The sequence below is a fragment of the Sorghum bicolor genome, unplaced genomic scaffold (genome assembly GCF_000003195.3).
Source record: "Sorghum bicolor cultivar BTx623 unplaced genomic scaffold, Sorghum_bicolor_NCBIv3 super_120, whole genome shotgun sequence".
NCBI lineage: Eukaryota > Viridiplantae > Streptophyta > Magnoliopsida > Poales > Poaceae > Sorghum > Sorghum bicolor.
Window position 1 is genome coordinate 1 of NW_018396486.1, and position 22794 is coordinate 22794.

The 22794-nt window shown below is 40.3% G+C and overlaps 2 protein-coding genes and 1 long non-coding RNA gene across 5 annotated transcripts; all 3 read right to left on the reverse strand.

Moving 5' to 3' along the window:
* Positions 1–1721: 1721 nt before the first annotated feature.
* On the reverse strand, positions 1722–5701 carry LOC8155620 (protein CHUP1, chloroplastic). 3 transcript variants are annotated; one of them, XM_021450643.1, is made up of 7 exons: positions 5397–5701; positions 3628–4332; positions 2890–3021; positions 2597–2790; positions 2370–2481; positions 2078–2218; positions 1722–1987 (listed from the first exon to the last, which is right to left on the reverse strand). In XM_021450643.1, exons 2-7 carry the CDS (start codon positions 4267–4269, stop codon positions 1910–1912), a joined length of 1299 nt encoding a protein of 432 aa, XP_021306318.1. In that variant the 5' UTR covers positions 4270–4332; positions 5397–5701; the 3' UTR covers positions 1722–1909. The 3 variants fall into 3 exon arrangements, with proteins under 3 accessions (XP_021306318.1, XP_021306317.1, XP_021306316.1); XM_021450642.1 differs by having other exon boundaries at positions 5368–5700; XM_021450641.1 differs by lacking the exon at positions 5397–5701 and adding an exon at positions 5275–5316.
* Positions 5702–6828: 1127 nt separating this feature from the next.
* LOC110431542 lies at positions 6829–7707 on the reverse strand. Its single transcript, XR_002448970.1, has 2 exons — positions 7404–7707; positions 6829–7266 (listed from the first exon to the last, which is right to left on the reverse strand). It is a non-coding gene; the product is annotated as an uncharacterized LOC110431542 (long non-coding RNA).
* Positions 7708–20543: 12836 nt separating this feature from the next.
* LOC8155735 (autophagy-related protein 8D) lies at positions 20544–22584 on the reverse strand. Its single transcript, XM_021450645.1, has 5 exons — positions 22387–22584; positions 22232–22294; positions 21368–21417; positions 21070–21188; positions 20544–20846 (listed from the first exon to the last, which is right to left on the reverse strand). The coding sequence occupies exons 2-5, from the start codon at positions 22259–22261 to the stop codon at positions 20758–20760; spliced, it is 288 nt and encodes a 95-aa protein (XP_021306320.1). The 5' UTR covers positions 22262–22294; positions 22387–22584; the 3' UTR covers positions 20544–20757.
* Positions 22585–22794: the final 210 nt, after the last annotated feature.

Below are 22794 nucleotides of genomic sequence, written 5' to 3' on the forward strand. Positions count from 1 at the left end.
CTGAAAAAGTCTAGGACTCCAAACCATTGTAAAATTCTAGACTTATCAGTATTATTATGTGTCCAAACCATAGTAAAATTTCATGCGTTCAAGGTATGGTAATATTTTTTTGGTGAAAGCTTGAGGACCAATAGTTCATAGCTAGAGGGACCCTATCACACCTCGAGGGACCCTATCACAGCTCGAGAGAGCCTATCACAGCTGAAAAAGTCTAGGACTCCAAACCATTGTAAAATTCTAGACTTTTCCATATTTTTATGTGTCCAAACCATAGTAAAATTTCATGCGTTCAAGGTATGGTAATATTTTTTTTGTGAAAGCTTGAGGACCAATAGTTCATAGCTAGAGGGACCCTATCACACCTCGAGGGACCCTATCACAGCTCGAGAGAGCTTATCACAGGTGAAAAAGTCTAGGACTCCAAACCATGGTAAAATTCTAGACTTTTCCATACTTTTATGTGTCCAAACCATAGTAAAATTCTATGTGTTCAAGGTATGGTAATATTTTTTTTGTGAAAGCTTGAGGACCAATAGGTCATACATCGAGGGACCCTATCACAGCTCGAGAGAGCCTATCACAGATGAAAAAGTCTAGGACTCCAAACCATGGTAAAATTCTAGACTTTTCCATACTTTTATGTGTCCAAAGCATAGTAAAATTCTATGTGTTCAAGGTATGGTAATATTTCCTTGTGAAAGCTTGAGGACCAATAGGTCATAGCTAGAGGGACCTATCACAGCTCGAGAGAGCCTATCACAGCTGAAAAAGTCTAGGACTCCAAACCATGGTTAAATTCTAGACTTTTCCATACTTTTATGTGTCCAAACCATAGTAAAATTCCATGTGTTCAAGGTATGGTAATATTTTTTTTGTGAAAGCTTGAGGACCAATAGGTCATAGCTAGAGGGATCCTATCACAGCTCGAGAGAGTCTATCAGAGCTGAAAAAGTCTAGGACTCCAAACTATGGTAAAATTTTAGACTTTTCCATACTTTTATATGTCCAAACCATAGTAAAATTCCATGTGTTCAAGGTATGGTAATATTTTTTTTGTAAAAGCTTGAGGACCAATAGGTCATAGCTAGAGGGACCCTATCACAGCTCGAGAGAGCCTATCACAGCTGAAAAAGTCTAGGACTCCAAACCATGCTAAAATTCTAGACTTTTTCATACTTTTATGTGTCCAAACCATAGTAAAATTCCATGTGTTCAAAGTATGGTAATATTTTTTTTGTGAAAGCTTGAGGACCAATAAGTCATAGCTAGAGGGACCCTATCACAGCTCGAGAGAGCCTATCACAGCTGAAAAAGTCTAGGACTCAAAGCCATGGTAAAATTCTAGACTTTTTCATACTTTTATGTGTCCAAACCATAGTAAAATTCCATATGTTTAAGGTATGGTAATATTTTTTTTTGAAAGCTTGAGGACCAATAAGTCATAGCTAGAGGGACCCTATCACAGCTCGAGAGAGCCTATCACATCTGAAAAAGTCTAGGACTCCAAACCATGGTAAAATTCTAGATTTTTCTATACTTTTATGTGTTCAAACCATAGTAAAATTCTATGTGTTCAAGGTATGGTAATATTTACATGTACAAAATGAACCTTTTGAGTTTGTTACTTAAATAACAGTTTATTTTCTAGTCCAAAATATTGTTGTAATACTAGTATACTACTAGACCTACATTTTTCTACTTGACATAGAACAGAAACAAAATCTATGGATAGACAGATTTTTCATATATTATGAGAAATCACAACATGATTGTATCCGAATCCATTTCTGGCAAGACTTGATTTGACATTGAGAATGAAAATGGGAAGACTCAGAAGGAACTAGGCGCTACATATATGTTATATTATCAAGAAACAGAGGAATAGGGTAGGGTTTTGGCTCCTGCATGTTCATGTAGAGACCAGCTGAACCCGCTTTCTTAGCTCTTCAAAGGCATGCATTGCTTCGCAGTCAAGTCCCCCAGCAAACTACATATAGAGTAGCAAAGCAAACAATAATCCAAGCATCCATCAGGTTCAGGTTGGTTTCTCAATCAACATTTTGAGCAGCAAACTGACCTGGTGGACCCTGTAGGTGAAGCGCACACTTTGAGCAACCAGAGCAGCCTCGTTCCCAGTCCCAGCTGTATCCCTGCAGTCCAGTTCCTTAAGGACTGTCTCGGTATACATTTTCGCCAGACTCACCGATGCCAATCTCATCTGCACAGCCCAATAGGTACTTAACATGTCTGTTATTGATGCTTTATTCGCTTTGAGGCCCAATAGGTAGATATCAATCTACCTATCTAACCAGCATGGGAAACAGGAGGAGACCATCATAATAAGTAGAGCTAGAGAGATAATAATTAACCTTTGAGGCCATCCCTGAATCAAGCATCCAGTCGGTTGGAATCCTAAACTCTTTGTAGGATGGCATCGCCAATCTCCTTAGATTCACCAATCTGTCCATGCTCTTCTCCAATCTGAAGAGCAGAATACGCCTCATATATATCTTGAGTTTGGTGGCAATGGCGTTGAAAAAAAAAATACTTGTACAAATTAAAGTAATATATTGAAGACTGCTGTTGCCACACGTACTTGTCTAGCAAGCTTGAAATCTTCCTGCGAGTGGCTGTGGCCTCACTACCACTACCACCATCGTCTTCGTCTCTTAAGGAAGAGATCTCTGTTAGAAGACAATTGAGGTGTCGGTATTCAGATGCCGCTTCACGAAGTGCATCAGCTTTCCTCTCAGGCCAGTTGAAGTGCTTCAAGACGGCTGTCTCATCAGACTGACAAAAGTGTGAATTACATTTGTAATAGATGCATGCACCCAAGACTTGTGCTCTTTTTTTTCTGCGAAAAATAAATAAATAAAAACTCTATCTTACCAGTGTAGAAAGATGTTGGTCCAGCCAGTCCACAAAGGTGACTACTTGTTCCACACCAGTGTAAGTACTAGTGTGGATTTTGTTGATGAGATGGTTGATGAACTCTGCTTTTGTTTCCACATCCTCTTTGATCTGCGTAGTATAGGCTTTGTTTAGTTCCTTGACGAAATTTTTTCGGGACACTGTAGCACTTTCGTTTGTTTGTGTTAATTATTGTCCAATCATGGATTAACTAGGCTCAAAAGATTCATCTCGTAAATTTCGACCAAACTGTGCAATTAGTTTTTAATTTTGTTTATATTTAATACTCCATGCATGTGTCTAAAGATTCGATGTGACGGGGAATCTTGAAAAGTTTTTGAATTTTGGGTGGAAGTAAACAAGGCCATAGTATGTGATTGAGAAAAGGGAATGGTGTTTCGTTTTGTGAGCGAACTTATATAGGCCTTGTTTAGTTCTCAAAAAATTTTGCAAAATTTTTCAGATTCCCCATCACATCGAATCTTTAGACACGTACATGAAGTATTAAATATAAACAAAATAAAAACTAATTACACAGTTTGGTCGAAATTGACGAGACGAATCTTTTGAACCTAGTTAGTCCATGATTGGACAATATTTGTCAAATATAAACGAAAAAGCTACAGTGTCGATTTTGCAAAATATTTTGGAACTGGCCATAATAATAATAATAATAATTCCAGAAAGCACAAAGGGAAAGAATGGTGCATGACGCACCGCTAGCTGGTGCCTGGAGCGGTTCTGCAGCTCGTCAACAATGCTGCTATGCTGATGATGGCTTCTACTTTTGTCTGTGTGCTTCGACGGCTTCTTGTTGCTGGTCTGCAGCGAGTTGTACATCTCAACCAGGGCAGTGGCCTTGCTCACCGGGCTTGTGCTCGGAGCTGAAGGGACTCGCTGGTTTTGGTACCGCGGCGGTGGCGGTGGCGGTGGCGGTGGCGGTGGCGGCGGTGGTGCAGCTGCAACGACTCCTCCGGAAATTGAAATCTTGCTAGGAGGTTGTGGAATGTTGTTGGTTGCAGCATCATGCTGTTGGTGTTGATTAAGGCGGAGCAGGCGCTGCACCTCCCTCCGCAAGGCATCCACCTCCCCGCGCAACCGCACCACCTCCTCCTCTACGGTCTCCGACTCCGTGGTGCTCATCGTCACCCTCCTCACGGTCACGGGCACAGCAGGCTGCCTCCTCGTTGCTACCATGGAGGCGGCCGGTCTTGGTCTGGCCTTCACCCCTGGGCCTGGAGTAGCAGGAGGTTGCTTCACTTTGGGTGGTGGTGCTCTTGATGTCCGCGTTTGTGGCACAGGAGACTTGGAATGGATGCTGCTGCCATGGCCGTTGCTGCTCGGGACTTGTTGCTTCATGCTTGTTGGGTTGGTTGATTTGATGCGGATAGGCAGTGGAGATGGAAATGCTCCTGAACCTCGCTGGCCAACACAAGATAAAAGCGAAATACTAGATGGTTGGCTTGGCTGGTGATGGAAATTAGAAATAGAAATTGCGCTGCTACTGCACTCCAGTCAACAACAAACAAAGAAGCACTGCTCTGCTGCTGCTGCTGCTGACTAGTGACCACGATATTCAACTGTACTACCTAGTACAACTCTACAAGCCCATAGTAAACAGCGAATGCGAAAACTGTTCATTTTGCAGGACAAAAGTAGAAATCTCTCTTAAATAGTATGCATACTAATGCGTGGATGTGAATCAGCAGACAAGCCACGTGAACTCTGTTGGCAAGGAAGGGAACAGAACAGCAGGAATATCCATGCTATGAATGAATGCCCAGGCAGGCCTAGCAGCCGCACCATGAATGCTTCTGCCTGCTTGCTGTAGAAACATGGCCCAGCATATATGCGAAATGGAATTAGGAGGGACACATAGCAGTTATTAGTGATGAAAACGGATCGAATACGGACGGATATCATCGATATCATATTTGTTTTCATATTTTTAGTCGAATTCGGATTCGAATACGGATAATATCAAAAATGTCGGATAAGATATGATTGGATATCGACATCATAAATATACGATTTAAGTATTTGGATACGGATACGGTATCGGATGTTAAACATTCGGACTCGGATACGGATAGATCTGAACCTCTCTAAACGAATTCGGTCTCGAATACGGTCGGAAAATATTCGTACCGTTTTCATCCCTAGCAGTAATAGTGGAAATCTTATCATTTCACATCAGATGGATGCACATCCTACTTCTGATCTATGCATTGCATACTCATTTTTTTATGGAAATTGCATACTTCATTGTAAAAGTGGCGAATTACAATCAAGCAATAACTAGAAACAAGAATCAGGAACTAACTACATCATAGCCAAGTGGAAACAGAGGAAGAGAGGCCAAACCAGGTAAATCACAATCAACCAACACATCCTTGAAACAAGAACCAGGAACTAACTACATGCAGGGGGGAAAAGAAATAAAGAAAGGTTACTCACAAGACAGAGGAGGTAGGTTGTGATTTCACCTGCAAAATTGAGTAAACAGAGGCAGGCAACTGGATTTTGTAGAATCCAAGCAAGACAAGAGGCCCAGCTCCAAATTCAGGACGGAAAATTAGTTGAGAACTGCCTCAGTTGCTGCAACTTATAGGTCCAACCAACCACAAAGCTAGCTGTTGGAGACAGTGGGAAAGTAGGTATATGTCGATAGAACAACAGCAATCCCTCCCTTGACATCACTGCTGGTGGCTCAACCATATATCAACACAACCATAGCTTAAACAATCTGAGCAGGTTTTTGAGAAACAAAAGTGCAGAGCAGTCTTATTTATGCCACTTATTTGTCAGTGCAGCTAGATGAACCGTCCCTATGCAATGCACAATCATCAAGATGCCTCTGGAAGATGTGCTAGCTGCACTAAGTAACTAGTGTTGTGGAGCAAAAGAAAACTACCTGCTTGTGGTTGCTGTTGAGCAATGGGTACCACAGCAGTCAAGACTGATCACCTAAATCTTCTGATGGTTCAACTGAAAACGCACTCAACTGAACATTTGTGGTGTCTTAGGTTTAGATTTTCCTATCAAACTACTAGCTCCAGGGCAGAATATTATATGCACACGGCAGTGTTCGCACGATGGTTGTCCCATTTTTGTAATATCGAATTAAGGTTCAGTCTATCAGGTTGGTTCGGTTGCTAGACCACCTAGCGCGCTATATGCGCGTTGTCTATACTGCAAAGTTTTTCTTCTTAATAGCAATGATACACAATTTTTTTGTGTATTCGAGAGGAAAAAAAGCATACTGTTGATCCACTTTCCGGTACACATGCTAAGCAGACCACTAAAGTTAAAATAATATCCAGGTAGTACATTTGCAGCACAGCAAGCACTAATCTATTGTTCCAGACTTATGTTCCAAAACTAATTCGGATACACACCAAAATCGTAAAGCTATGTTACTTAACTAGTCTATATGTCTGTTTCGTTATATATCAAAGTATTCAAGTTGTATGATATGAACCAGGGTTCCCGATCTTCCGAGAGGTTCTGATAACTATCGATTTGGTAGAGTCAAGTCATAATACGATCCGGTTTCGGAACAACATGTCCTGAACCCTGCAATCGCAGCACCATGTCTCCTCAGGTTATCGACAGTCACACGGTCGACCTCGCCAGGAAGGCTAATCCTTTCCTGTGAATCAAAGAATACAAGCAAGAACAAGAAAGAATGCAACCAAATTTATAGATGAATGATTAATCTCACAAAGTTGAGGTCTCACAAACCAATGACGGCAAAACTGTTGTAAACAGAATAATCTAAGCAACACTCAAACCCTAACTTAGGCGGCGGCTACTGTTTATATAGCCCTCATCACGTTTATAGGGTTCTCCAACACGTTAGAAGGCCCAACAGCCAAAAGACGGCGACACAGCACGAGACAGATTCTGGACATCAACTTGTTACAATGATTCCTGTTGACTCCGATGGAATTTAGGCCTCAAACCAAAGCCATTGGTTAGCTTATAAAATTATCTTTTCATTCATATGTGGATCATCAAAAATAGAGTCCGGATGTGTCCTAAGCATCCGTTTTACTACAGGCTGGTCCTAATGGCCGAGGCTGACTCGAACTCGAGTTGCACTAGGCCGCTCTATCTTTGTTTGGATGTTTTTGCTGGTCCTCCACGCCTCCAAGCCCTTCTTTATGAGTTCTCTGGTTCTCTCCTTGATTCGTAAATACAACATGTAGCAATATATTCTCAAAATCATATTTAGGAACGAACTTACCTCTAAATTTAATTGTCGCGCACGAGCTTTTGTGATTGGACCTTGAATATACAGTGGAGTATCATTATGTGTATATGAAGGAGTGATATCCTCATCATTGTAGGTCTCTGAAACTTTGTCAAAAGAGTGGCAAAATTGTTCGATATACATATATGAGGAGGTGAAAACCAATTTGCAGAGCACTAGTGCACAGCAGCTAAGGCTTCAGCTTAAGTAGTTTGGTAGTCTTGTGCAGATAACTTACCTTGCTGTTATGGGTCCATGGCAAGAATATACTCTAGCTGAGGCAAAGCTGAACACCACATATATATGTAACAATAAAGACCGCGCATTGGACTTTTGGTCATCGTCTTTTCTTTTTCTTACAGAGCTGCATGGACAGCTATTTAGGTAGGTGGGCACTGCTAGTGGAGCAAGTAAACAAAGTTTGCAAAAAAAATAATGAGGGAGTGGAAGTGGAAGTGGTTAGGTTATGAAGGCTTTTTTAGGCCTTGTTTACTTTATCCCAAAACATAAAAACCTTTTAAAATTTTTCGTCAAATCGAATATTTCGGCACATGTATAGAATATTAAATATAGATAAAAAATAACTAATTACACAGTCTGGCTGTAATTTACAAGATAAATCTTTGAGTCTATTTAGTCCAATAATTACTAAATAAAAATAAAAGTGTTATAGTATCAAAAACAAAATATTTCACCTCCGCAACTAAACAAGACCTTAGTACAAACCTGTTCCTGCATTCGATCTCAACAGCTGCAAGCCTCGACGAATTAAATAAATAGTAAAAGTGCATGTAGAGTGCAAGGTGAGTTATCCACAAACTCATAAATATGCTAAATTTTTGCAGGTCATGAAGGTAACCAGCAAAGTTCAGCCTATTTGCGGGTTTGTGGACAACCTGTCTTGCATCTCTAAGTGCATGTAGTGCATATTAAAAATAAGCATGTAGTGCATATTAAAAATAAGCATATAGTGCATATTAAAAATAAGAATTTTTACAATGGTTGTTAGAAAATGGATGGCTCACAAGGAGCGATCCGACAGCTAAAAATACAGAGAAATCAAGAGGAACCAATTTAAGAGGCACCGGGAGGAACCAAGTGCATATTAAATGGTGGGACCATATGCACCCGGTGCATACTAAAATTGGTAGAATCAACATGTGAAAATAGGTAGAAAAAAATCTATTTTAAAAATTTTTATATGTAACTGAGGGTAGAAGAGGAAATCTATACTTAGAATAGTATTGGGTGTTTGAACGTATAATTAGAAAAACTACACCAGCCCGGCCCCTTTCTCAGTCGCTCTGTTCTTATTTCTTACTCTATGTGTGTTGCGGCGGCTAGCGAGGTTGAGGTTGAGGTTGAGGATGAGGGCGGCGGCGGCTGAGAGGACGAGGGCAGGGCTGCGGCAGCAAGGTATTAAAAAAATTCTTAAATGTTAAAATAAAGTAAACCAATACGAAGAGCTTGTTGGAGTAATCAAAATGGATATTTTATTTTGTCTAATTCAGAGCTCATATCAAAAAAGTTAATATATTTCAAAATGAAAAAGCATTGTTGCATCAACTGCCAGTGCTATCAAAAGTCAACCAAGGGCTTGTTTAGATCCAAAATTTTTTTGGATTTTGACACTGTAGCATTTTCGTTTTTATTTGACAAACATTGTCCAATCATGGAGTAACTAGGCTTAAAAGAATCGTCTTGTGATTTACAGATAAATTGTGTAATTAGTTTTTTTTATCTATATTTAATGCTCCATGCATGTGCCGCAAGATTCGATGTGATGGGAAATCTTGTAAAGTTTTGGGTTTTTGGGTGTAGTTCCCCAAAAATTTTGTAAAATTTTTCAAATTTCTCGTCACATCGAATCTTTAGACATATGTATAGATTATTAAATATAGATGAAAATAAAAACTAATTGCACAGTTTGGTCGGAATTGACTAGACGAATCTTTTGAGTCTAGCTAGTTTATAATTGGATAATATTTATCAAATACAAACAAAAGTGCTACTATTCCTATTTTGTAAAATTTTTTGCAAGTAAACAAGGCCTTGCTCCATACAACTTCCAACCGTAAAACACGGAGCCAACAACAGCCTAGCAAGACCTGCTTGACGCAGAGGCCCACATCAGCAGCCCAGCAGGGCCCACCTACGATAGCCCCATGCCACTAGACACGAGCAAAGTGCACTACAGCTGACAGTTCAATTGCATGGACAGTATTTTAAGTGAATCGGACCGCAATAGTCTCTCGTTCAGTCTTTTACCGGTCGAAATTCTGGTCCGGTCCGGTCCTAATAACTATGCCGAGAAGTCTCACGCCACACCTTAGTGGATGTGTAGTACTAGCATGACAAAGAAGCTTATAACTTCACAAATGGAGCCAAAAACTGAAAACTGGAAGTTATATTGTTGCTAACACTACTAAAAGGGTGGAATTCTCCTATTATTTTTAAGTAGTAATAAAACACTACCACTAGTCATAGCACATGAGATCCTCACTATGAGGCATTTAGTAGAAAAAGTTTATACTAAATTTTAAATGGTAAAAAATTAGGAAAAGTCTGTATCACTAGAAGAAGAAGAAATTTTTGGATGTGTAAACATTACTACCTAATGGCCTTGGAATGAATTCAAGTTGACCATATAGTTTCTTCATTACAATGAAGGATCATCTAGTCTCCCTATTATTTTGCGCAAGTGTGGGTGTCATCTAGTCTCCCTACTATTTTGCGCAAGTGTGGGTGCATGCATGGCTTAGCAGCCAAGTTCCCGGAACACACGAAACATGGTATGACATCTTCACAAACGGTGTGGGACGGAAGTCAAGATGCAATGGGTATTCGAAATCTGAAACCTCGATGGATTTTTTCTTTGTTGCTATGTGGATATGCCCATAGATAACCCAATGTGACCCGATAGGCATGGATCTAGGCACCAAATTAAACCCGTCATGGGTTATGAGTTTTTTAGCAGGCAAATTTTATATTTATGGGCATGGGTTTGGGAGCGGGTTTGTACCCCTTGTCTCCTAGACACCAAAACGCATACCCCATTGTCACAGAGCACACATTGGACGAGGTGGTTAGTTGTGCATATTATGATTGATTTGGAACATGCGTTTACAGTCTTTTTTTGGTTTATTTCCAGGTCCAAGCCGCTGAGAAGCTGGTGGCCGGCGCCACTGAAAAGCTAACAGACTACCGCCACATCATTAAGGATGGCAGCGGGTTAGTTTTTGGTTCGGCGAGTTTTGGGTTCAGTGGTTTTGGTGGTAGCTTTTTATCCACGGTTTTCGGGTTCGGGGCCTCGAAACCGATTGGGTTTGGTTTCGGCTTTGGTTTTCCACCCGTGGAGATATCCAAAATAAATCATTTGGAATTAAAATTTATATTTTATAATATGATAATAATAATTTATTTACTTAGGTTATTAAATTTATTCAAAGTTAACTCATGAAAATATTTATTATTTGTTGCATCTTATTTATACATGTGAATATGTGTCTATATATCCGCGGGTTTCGGATAACCATTCGGGTTTCGAGTATCTGTTCGGGTTTCGAGTATCCACGGGTTTGGTTTTTGTACTGAATTTCCACCCGTATTGGTTTCGGTTTTAGTTTCGGATTTCGACTTCGAGTTTCGGTTTTGGGTGCACGGAGACTCCACACGATCCAAACCCGACCCGTTGCCATCCTTACACGTCATTGCATAACCTAAGATAGCCACAATTACAATCCTAACCTTCCACTCATAAATTTAATTAGTGCTAATAATTTGCTTAGAGCAACTCCAATAGATATGCTATCCATGTTGTCTAGGCTATTTTTACATTTTTAAAGTAAAAGTTAAACTCCAACAGATGTGCTATCTGGTTTGCTAAAATAGCAAGTTTGCTATTCCTAAACTTTCGCTTGTTATATATACCATGTCGTCCTCACTAGCTATCTTATACAAAGGCTGTTGTGAAACTCTATGCTTTGAGTGAGTTTTTTATTTTACACAATGGCTAAATCTTATAATTTAGAATATAATTTTAGCTAGTCTTTTGGAGATGCTCTTAGGAACCCATACGAACCAAAAAGTACCTCAACCACGGTAAAAGAGCTCATTAAAGCAGGAACACGGAAATCTCTCTAGGAGCATCTATAAAGGTTTGGTGAAGCCACTCCTAATCCTGATCTTTTGATTTATTTATTTTTTTGCGGAATAGAAAACAATCTTCTTCCAACAACTCTCTATCCTAGTAACACCTAATCTATCTGTCTTTCGGTTGATCTTTTTTTCTTCGACACTTACAGTCGTCTTGACCGCCACAACCTGGAGGTTAACCGGAATTGAATATCCGGCGACTATTACGGTGTATTACCTCCTATCAGGGCACTTGAATCCACATGATTCAAAGAAACTCATAATGCGGCCTTGTTTAGTTCACCCGAAATCCAAAAAGTTTTCAAGATTCCCCGTCACATCGAATCTTACGGCACATGCATAAAGCATTAAATATAGACGAAAATAAAAACTAATTACACAGTTTGTCTGTAAATAACGAGACGAATCTTTTGATCCTAGTTAGTTCATGATTGGACAATATTTGTCAAATAAAAACGAAAGTGTTACAATAGCGAAATTCGAAATTTTTTCGGAACTAAACAAGGCCCAACTCTTAGATCCATGGTATATACTTTTTCCTTCAGCCATCAATATAATTAATATCATCAAAAAGCTTATGAGTCTCTGGTGTTGGTTGAAGAAGTGAAACTAGTAGATATGAGCCAACTGTTTGGAGGCAAGAAACAATTTGGAAGGTTGTGGAGCTATCCAGCCCAGTTATCTCTCCGGGTAGTTCGACAGTTTTTTTTTAAAAAAAAAGAAGAAAGAAAATAGTAGACAAAAATTTCAGAGAATTGGAACAACCATCCATAATTGGATCAACTAAATTTATCTTGGGATTATATAGCAAACGGAAACGCATATATCCTTCCTTCTTTAAACCAAAACCAGTTATTTTCAGTTTGCGATGCATACGGACAGGGGGATTCCTTAAACTAAAAGAAAAATGAAAAATGAAATGGAGTATATCATTCCATCAGAATTATAGACTTTTAGTCGATGGCTTAGGGCCCCAATGGAAGAAACTAGTACAATTTCAAGAAACTATCCTTTCCAGTGCCAAAATTTCCTCTACTGTTCAAAAAAAAATTGACCAATCATTCATCATATTTCTCTCTCTCGTCTTTGGATTGTTTGTGCATAAACCATATGGTGGTTAGATACAAAGAGCAAGGATGCGGAGTCAGCGAGTCCGCGTTGGCCTGCGCGGTCGCGCGCGAGCCTGCGACAAGGCAGCTCCGGCGAGCCGGCAGTGAGATGGGAGTAGCACGGGAGGACAAGAGCGCGACATAGGTGCCGCGAGGCGGCATGGGGTTAGCACACGACGAGCAAGTGCGGCGGTTACGGCGAGACGATGGAAGCAGCGCAGGAGGACAGGAGCAGCAAGGCGGCGTCTAGCCTGCGCGGCTTCTTGCGAGCCTACACGGCAAGGCAGACCGGCGAGTCGGCGTCGTGCCTACACGGGTGCGCACGAGCCCACGCCGAGGTGGACCGGTGAGGCGGTGTCGAGCTTGCGCTGCCGCGTACGAACCTGCGCGAATCGAGCCTGCGGCGAGGCGGACCGGCGAGACGAGAGCCGTGGGCGAGCCAGCGGCGAGACACGAGTAGCTTAGTTGATCGATGAGTGACGAATTGTTATGATTTCTTGCCAGAACGCATCGGTGTTGGCTTAGCCCAGTCGCCCACGGCATGAACTCGTCCACGGACACCACGACCGCACGCGCCGACCCCTTGAAGCTGAGCAGAATGCCGCAGACCGTAGATTTGCAGCGCGCGCGAAGCTTGGTGCGGCAACAGCGCACCGGATCCGAAGGAGGACGATGGAAACCGGTGGTTTCTCCCCAATGCATTTTTTATCGTTTCTTCGTGTGTTGATCTGCGTGAAGACGTCCTGGGGAGGAAACGGTTTCTTCTTTTTTTTACCATCTCTCTTCATTAATTTCTTTGCTACATCAGCAAATTGCTGAGTTGTTCTTGTAATTATGACACAAATAAATATCCTATTGGGACTGCCCCTTATCCGTCAGTGGTGTGCTGTGTGTGTTGTAATTAATAGCACTACAGCAGTGTGCTTGGGGGTACTGTTTAACCATTGCTCAAGCACTGTTGCATCTGCCGTCTGATCTACTGTTTTAGATCAGCAGCTTCTACTGTTCATGTGCGTGCCAGCACACTTTCCATGCGCACGCGGCAGAGCACATGTGCCGAGTACCGTGCTAGCAGAGGTTATCAACGAGCAACGATGACAATGCATTGGCTTGGACAGTGAGCCCAGTGCTCTTTTTGCCCAGTTGATTTTAGGATTATAAAAAATATATAAATATAGATATAGATTAAAATATTTAATTTTGATCAAGATTATATATGAAAAAATATATAAGCATCTATAACATCAAATAAGATGAAACATATTATAAAATGCGCTCGCGTGGTAACTGCAGATCCTACCAAACAAGATATAATTAGCATTTGGAGTTATCCGAAGTCAGATATTTCAAAGTTGGACCACTACCTTTTATTGTAATATATACCTCCTCTAGTTGATCAAAATTATAGAAAAACACTAATATTTATCACACCAAATTAGTATCATTATATACTAAATAAGTACATCTTAAAATAATATTTTTACAGTATACTTCTTTGATGTTATAGACGTTGTTATACTTTCTTCCTATAAAATTAGCTAAACTTAGATAATTTAAGTTTCAATTATTTATTTTAGAATGGATGAAGTATTTGTAAATGTAATAAATACATATTATCACGGATTTAATTTTCAAGGCCTATTTACGGGCCTAGGATTAATGTATTCTTGTTTGAAAAAAAAGATTAATGTCTTCAAAAACTAAGAAATATTACAAATAATTGAAATACTAATTGAATTATTATGTTTAAGATTAGTCAATGATAATTAGGGTAACACTCACCAAGTTACCAAAAAAGTGGCATAGAGAAAAACAAAATTTTATCTCAGCTTCTCTAGCCTAAGGGCATGTAAGTCATTTTGTAACGCAATTAGCCACCGTTAACGTTAAATATGGATGAAACGGCTTGTAGGGCAAAAAGGAAGGCACACACAGATTCGCTCCAACTTTTTAGTGGCACAGAGAAAGGTACCATCTTTGTTAATGGCACACAGGAAAAGAAAAAGCCTCTTCCAGGAGGAGCGTCTTGACGACCCCGCTGACGCCGTTGAGGATGCGGATCCTGGCTTGCTGCCGGTTGAGGTTGAGGCCCAGCATAGTGGAGCATACAGAGAGGTTGGAGATGACGGCGTTCCAGAGGGTGGGCAGCGGCTTCCCCTGAACCACCTGGCATTCCGCCTTGATGCAGACGTCGCGCCAGCACACCTCCACCGGCACCAGGGGCCCAATTTTTTACAATTTAGCCTTTTTTTTTGAAGAAAGTTCTCTTTTAGATATCTGGTTGACAAAAACTCAGTTTTGGACCCAGAGGGTCGACGCCATGCTTCACGGCGTCGAGGTTACACGTCTCGACGCCATGGATCACGGCGTCGAGCTCCCTGGCCGAGCCCAGCGTGGCGTCTGCGTGGCGGTTTACGTGGCAAAAAAAACTCGACGCCGTGGATGATGGCGTCGAGCTCGGCGCCACAGATCACGGCGTCGACCTATGAGCGAGCAGGCGGCGCGCTCCGCCATGTTGTGCGCGATGTTCGCGATGTCGACCTATGATGCGACGGTGATGCAGACCACGGGCGCGACGGAGATGCAGACTACGAGCGCAGGCGGCAACGGCGAGGCGAATCACCGGCGCAGCCTCCTCCGTGCGCCGCGGGCAAGGCCTCCTCCATGCCTGCTCCATGCGCGCGGGAGAGAAAGAGGAAAGCTTTTACAAGAGAAACATGGAGGCGCCTCGGACTCGCACCACATTCTAGATGGCTTCTCAACGGAAGAACAGTTCACACTGGGGAAGGAAAGACTTGCTACAGGAACAGTAAAACCAATAAATGCACATACTGTAGCAGAGCTGAGCACCTCCCAACCACTCCATGTTGCAGCTTTCTATAATAAAGCTGACATAGGTGTCACAGAGCTTATGCGGGCTAATTCAAGCACATATGAGTTAATACAAAAACGTGGCACGAATCTTGGGATACATCCAACGTTGTTGCAGAGGGAGGATACATATGCCCCGAGGCTCACAAACATTCGGCATCGACAGGATGGCCGGAGTTCGCCGAGGCCTAGGGCGGCTCGCTCATAGGTCGACGCCGTGATCTGCGGCATCGAGCTCGACGCCGTGATCTGTGGCGTCGAGCTCGACGCCATGATCCACGGCGTCGAGTATTTTTTTTTGCCACGTAAACTGCCACGCTGAGCTCGGCCAGGGAGCTCGACGCTGTGACGTGTAACCTCGACGCCGTGAAGCACGGCGTCGACCCCTGGGTCCAAAACTGAGTTTTTGTCAATTTAGGGTCCAAAGAGAATTTTCTTAAAAAAAAAGCCTAAATTGTAAAAAATTAGGGGCACCGGGTGGGTGTTGGGACCAAAACCTCCGTCCAACCAACATTTTCTGTCTTGGTGCTATGCACCTTTTCCGCCCACCGAAGCAGCACACGAGCTGAGTCGACGCTATTGGTTGTACAAGTGCATACATGCAGAGCAGAGTCCATGCCGGTGGTCGTACAAGTGCATACATGCACGTATGATATCGTTGATGTCATGGTTTTGCTCCAAACTAAAAAATCTATAGTTTATAAAATAAATATTCAATTTAAATTTTGATTGCAACATTGCATTTCTCATAATAAATGTTTTAAAATAATATTCCACATGAATATATTTAGATAAAATTTATTATTGAACATTTATCTTATCAAGATAGAATATTATTGAACAAAGACGATGTTCTTGATAATACGATAATAATAATGATGATGATGATGATGATGATGATGATGATGATAAAATCTAGAGCAAAGAAAGAAAAACATAATAGAGAAAAATTATAAAGAATATCACATGGATACTTTTCAAATATCCTAAAATAAATTATAGAATATCACATGTATGCTAAATGAACAACACAAATATACACCATAGAATATGACTAAATATATTAAAGAACATCACATATATATTACGTGAACACCACAAAATATGTCATAGAACATCACGTGTATATTATATGAACATAAAAAACATCATATAAGATCACATGTATATTACACGAACATCGCAAAATACATCATAGAACATTACATGCATATCGCGTGAACATATAAAAAACCACAAAACATCTCATATATAACACGTTATCACATATATAATAAGTGAACAACAATAAATATATCATAGAGGTAGAGCATCACTAAATATTTTATAGAATATCGTATATATATTGCGTGAACATCATTAAATATATCAGAAAACATCACTTGTATACTATGTGAACATAACAAAAACATCAAAGAACATCATATTTATACTACGAGAACATCAAAAGTATATTACACAAATATCGCAAAATACAATATAGAACATTATATCGATACCACATGACTATAAAAAACCGTCACAGGACATTTCTTATAGAACACATGAACATAAAAGAAATATAGAACATCTTTTATATACACATGAACATCCAAGAACAACATAAAACATCATAAAAATAATAAAAAAAAGAAATAAAAGAAAGATATGAAAATAAAAAAATAATAATAAACACATAAACACATAAAAGAATATAAAAAAAGAATGCACAACAATAAAAAGAGAAAAAACAAAAAAGGAAGATTAAAATATAAAAAAAACATGAGTAAAAAAACATAATTAGAAAAATAAAATAAAATAAATAAAAAGTAATTGAGTAAAGCACACATACTAAGCGCGAACATAGAAAATATTAAGAAAAAAATAAAAAAGAATTTTAAAAAAGTAACATAAATATAAACAATTAAAAGAATAACAAAAATCACATAAAACAAAAAATAATAGTTCATATAGTAATTGAAAAAGAAACAACAAAAAATAGAAAAGAAAAATGAAAATAAATAGAAAAAGAAAAAAAAAGAAGAAACACATGGGTAGAAAAAAGAAAAAGAAATATAAGAAAGGAAAGAGAAAAATAACACAGAAAAAACAAAAATAGAATAAAAATATTTAGAGAAAAATAGAATAAAAATATTTAGAGGAAAGAGGTTAGTTTGATAGCTTGTCTTTGATCATATTCTTCTCTTTCTTTTCTTTCTTCTTCTTCTTGTTCTTCTTGTCATGCTCATCATTGTCACTATTGTAAGGACAATCCACCACAATATGATCGGAGCTCTTGCACTTGTAGCATAGCCTCACATACTCCTTGTTCTTGAAGTGATATCTTCTCTTTCTTGTGTGATAGCCCTTCTTCTTCTTCATCTTGCCAAACTTGCGGACAAAGAGTGCGTGCTCCAATTGATCTTTTGCCTTTACCTACCACTGAAAGAACACATAGCGATGCTAGTGCACGTGCTGAATTTATTTATAAGTTGCATGAAACCACTAAAACAAATATTAAAAAGATGAATGAAAAGTATAGAATTGCTGGTAGTGAAGTTAGAAAGGAAATTAAACTTGAACCAGGTGATTTAGTTTGGTTACATTTAAGAAACGATAGGTTTCTAGAGCTGCGTAAATCCAAATTAATGCCAAGAGCTGCTGGTCCTTATAAGGATATTAAGAAAATAAATAATAATGCATATAAACTTGACTTGCCACCCGAGTTCGGGGTTAGTTCTTCTTTCAACATTTCAGATTTGAAGCCATATTTGGAAGAAGAAGATGACCTTGAGTCGAGGACGACTCCAATTCAAGAGGGAGAGGATGATGAGGATATCACTCCTTTGGATGCACAAGATGATCCTCCGCTGGACATTCAAGGTCCAATCACAAGAGCTCGCGCACGACAATTAAATTTATAGGTGAAGTCGTTCATAAGTAAGTCTTTGTATGATTTTGAAAATAAATTACTACCTAATGATTATATTGTGCTTAGAACTCATAGAGATGACCAAGAGATGCATAAGAGATGGCTTGGAGGCGTGGAGAACCAGCGAGGGCGCCCAAGTCAAGGAGGAGGCCCAAAGAGTCGACTTCGAGCCTCTTTCGGAGTCTAGGACCACCGAGGAGTAAAACGGACGCCCAGGACGCATCTGGACTCCGTTTTCGACGTTCTACCCATGGTTGGAAAGATAATTTCATAAGAAAACCAAATACGTTGGTTTGAGGTCCAAATTACTTCTGAGTCATCAGAAAAAGTCGAAACAATTCAGCATCCAAAATCTGTTTCGGAGTTGTGTCACCGTTTTTGTTCCGTTGGGCCATGTATCGTTGTTGAGCCCGTTAGGGGGGCACATCCAGGGGTGGCGACGATTATATACAGCCACCGCCACTCTCGTTAGGTTTTGGGTTTTGCTTAGATTATTCTGTCAAGAACAGTTTCGCCGTTTCATCGGTTTGTGAGACCCCAACTCGTGAGATTAATCTTTCATCTACAAATTGGTTGCATTCTTCTTTGTTCTTGCTTATGTTCTTCGATTCGCAGGCAAAGGACTTAGCCTTCTTGGCGAGGTCAACCGTGCAGCGCCGGTTGATAACCAGAGAAGACGTGGTGCTGTGATTGCGGGGTTTCGGATCGTGTTGTTCGGAAGCCGGATCGATTTATGTCACGTTTCCACCAAATCGAGAGTTACCAGAACCTTTTAGAATATCGGGCCACCATTGTCCTCATCAGCAATGGGCAAGAGACGTCTCGGGCACACCCATCTCTGCCCTGGTCACACAGTTCCTTCATATCTAGAACATGACCATTGACATCGTTCAGTAGCTGACGGCACATGATTAGATCATCTAGAAGTGGTCTCTAAATGGTGTTTACTTAAGCTCTTTGGCGTATCAGACATTCTTCAAAGGAAGGATCACAATGGACGGTGCAATGGAAGTCTGGAGGGCACCGACGCCTTCCAAGGTGAAATTCTTCTTTTGGCTCGCTGTGCATGGATGACTATGGATGGTGGAGCACAGGAAATGCCATGGGCTATAGCCCCACGATAACTATGCCCTATGCGATCAAGGTTCGAAGACAGCCAATCATCTCCTATCTTCCTGTGTCTTCTCGAGAGAGGTGTTGCATCGCCTGCTTGCTCGTGTGGGACTCGCGCAGCACTACCCAGGCGATGACTCATGGCTTGTCACTTGGTGGCTCGGATGGCTCTTGAAGCTTTTCATAGAGGATTTGATGCCCTAGTTCTTCTCATATCATGGGAGCTTTGCAAGGAGCATAACAGGAGAACCATTGACGGCATCACCAAGACGACGACCCAAGTAGTCTCCATGATCAACAATGAAGCTGAAGCCTGTTTGGCAGCTGACTACCAAGGTCTCGCACCATTGTTTGCCAAGGCTACCTAGCATAGCTTCGCTTCGCTTCGCTCCTTGTCGCACAACCAGTTACCTAGTAGTACAACACTCTAAGCACCACCATCACAGCAAGTGATCCTTGTATATGTGCATTGTCCTTCCCTTGGCACCTGGCCTCTAGGATGAACGGCTTGTAAAACTTCTAATTTCTCTTAATGAAAAACGTGCAAAGCATGGTGTCAAAAAAAGTCAAGAGTCGTCAACTCGTTGCTTCATCCTCAAATTTTTATCTTAATCTATCCCCTTCAGTTTTCTTCTCTTCCAAGTTCCAATGTAAGAATTCCAATTTCTTTGACTTTAATAGGTGATAATGACGAGTTTGACTAGACATTGCATTATTTAAAAGCCTTGTTTAGTTCCTAGGCTATAAATTTTTGGTGTTCGGTTACCAATAAAAAAATAAATTATAGATTCCATCGGTAAACTACGAGACAAATTTATTAAGCCTAATTAGCACATGTTTACTATTGCATTACATTGCCAAATCATGGACTAATTAGGCTTAAAAGTTCATCTAGCAAAATAGTTGCAATCTGTGTAATTAGTTATTTTATGTCTATATTTAATACTCCATGCATATGTCCAAATATCTGATGTGATAGGGTGTAAAGTTTCTTTTGGAGGAACTAAACAAGGTTCCTATCTCTCATTTCTTGGGCAGGGAACCATCCATTTAACCAAAAGCTGAGGTAGTTTTTTTTTAAAAAAATGTAAACAAGCAAGATCTGTCATTTACTTTTTAGGGAAGTTAGCCTAAGCCGATAAGGATAAGATTAATTATACTTTATACTAGTTATCTAGAGCTGGACAAACGCACACTCACACACCATTGTTCACCTATCATGCCTCTCCAAAGTCACATGAGAATGATAATGATATACATACTTCTTTTAGTACATACATAAATACAAAGTATAGCACAATATGAATACTAATATATACAGAGTTAACAACATGCACAATGTTTATACACAGACTAACTAAAGACAACACATTTACACATGCAGCATGGCCTACCTAGCTGCAAAGCAGAGAAAATTTCTAGAGCATGCTAGCTCAGCTAAATGTCTTCTCGCTGTTGTGGCACATGTAAAGGAAGTCGTCCATGTCCTTGTACGAGTCATAAACACTTCCACTCAGGCTAGCTATGAGAAAAAATTGCATCATCACTATCAATTTAGCTCAATCAGTTTCTACTCATGCGAAATGTCTAGTTTCGACCTTCTGCACATCTTAAAGTTCTAGCTCCTAATGCCTTTTAGGACATCGATCCTATCGAAATACAAGCCGTAACCCATGGACAAAATGTGTAAAGCTTCAGCCAGGATCAGAGAGTTATCAAAGGACATACAACATATCATATCTCACCTATTTGGGGCAAAGTGTTGTTTACAAACATAAAGAGAGTTGTTCCTGGAGATAGGTGCAGCCTGGGGTATAGTATGAAAATGAACTGCCCAACTGGCATGTCAGAGGGAACTAGGTACCTGCACCATAAATAAATTTATATTGCTACATTTCAAATTTCAAAAGTGGATGGTCAATGAAGTTACTGCGAGACATACGTAAGTGACAAGCAGTATGGAAACAATAATCACAATGAAACCCCCAGTCCATCTCTAGTAATGTATAATAATGGGCACAAGAGAAGAGAGTAAAAACTTACTTCTTCTGCATTTGTGATAAATTACTCCTAGAAAACCTTCTAATAATAACCTGCAAATAGAAGCTAATAATTTAGGAGTGCCATGTTCATCTAGCAAGATATGCCAAACATATGTATTGACAACAAGAGGGAAATGCAGAGTAAAACATAGGTGATAATTTAGGTGGATATATATATGATCAGTTCCAGTTCGGTTGTTCGGGGTGCCAAAAAAACTTATTAATAATTTGGATTAGAATTTGCAACGTAGACTCTCATGAATAAACATAAGAACCATTGAGCATCAAAAAATTGATTGGCAGGAGCATGGTGGGCATAACTGAAAGGAGAGGAATTGATGTAATCTGCACAGGTCAATCAATACCCTAGGTGTAGAATACTATTCTACACTGAACTATAATACTGAACAAAATTCAATATCATTTACATTTTAGTATTGTTCAGTAGACACACACACACACACACAATGATGAAACCCTAATGAACCACCAGGCCCCAGCATGAGAAAGACTAGGATATCATTTTTGAGTTCCAAACTCCAAAAGGCTAGAATTATGTGAGCAAGGAATTCTCTGAATCCTAAAATTTGGTGTGCTGTTTAGTTCTATCAATATCCACATATACATGATGGTGATTGATATCATGTGAAGGAGGATGAATGATAGTGGAAAAGGAGAGAAATATCAACTACAATAATTATTAAGAATATGAGTACTACAATATATGTAATAATCCATTGCTGACGCCAAACACATAGAAGAAAGGAAGAGTCAGGCTCAGGCACTGCCCACCTAGGGTTTGGAAGGCAGAGGCAAGCAAGCTAGTAGAGGAGAAAGCAAAGGGAAAATTAGAGACTTGACATACAAAGATCTTAGCGGGGTAGTTGGTGATCATGGCGGTGGATTCCTGGAGCCTCTCATCAGCACCCTGAGTCCTCGACCCCCTCGACCCCAAGCATGCATCAGGAAATACTCAATTAAATGCACTGTAGAGTAAGATGTGGACTTAGAGCTACTGACCCAAGGTGAATTCTTGCGTGAGGGGCTTCATGGCGGATCAGATCGAATCGAATCGTCAATTGCTTTTGCTTCTGTTTATCTGTCCGTCAATGGAACTCCTCTCCAATCGGCTACCGCTGTAGGAGCAAGAAGATGGCTGAGTGTTGACGGTCCTTAATGCTCACATTTAACCGTCAACTAATCATGAAAAAGGATCAAAATGCAACCGACACCTAGACTTAGGATTTCATCTGACAAATTTTCACGAGTTTTGGTATTTGTCTATTTCTGCAGGGGTTATCAGGAAATACGAAGGAAGGCCCCACACGTCGGGTTTACATAGAGAATTAATGTGTGCGGTAATTTTCCATAATCAGGAAGACTCTAGAAGCAACTCGACCGAAGCAGAGCCGAGACGGGCCTAGGGCC

Coding starts and splice junctions, on each gene's coding strand:
- LOC8155620 (XM_021450641.1), bottom strand. CDS start 5,301: ATGTGTTGGTTGATTGTGATTTACCTG. Junction 4,333..5,274: donor GGTTGATTGTGATTTACCTG/GTTTGGCCTCTC, acceptor TGTGTTGGCCAG/CGAGGTTCAGGAGCATTTCC. Junction 3,022..3,627: donor GCTCCAGGCACCAGCTAGCG/GTGCGTCATGCA, acceptor TATACTACGCAG/ATCAAAGAGGATGTGGAAAC.
- LOC8155735 (XM_021450645.1), bottom strand. CDS start 22,261: ATGATCACCAACTACCCCGCTAAGATCTTT. Junction 21,418..22,231: donor ACTACCCCGCTAAGATCTTT/GTATGTCAAGTC, acceptor TTCTATTTGCAG/GTTATTATTAGAAGGTTTTC. Junction 21,189..21,367: donor TTATCACAAATGCAGAAGAA/GTAAGTTTTTAC, acceptor TTTATGGTGCAG/GTACCTAGTTCCCTCTGACA.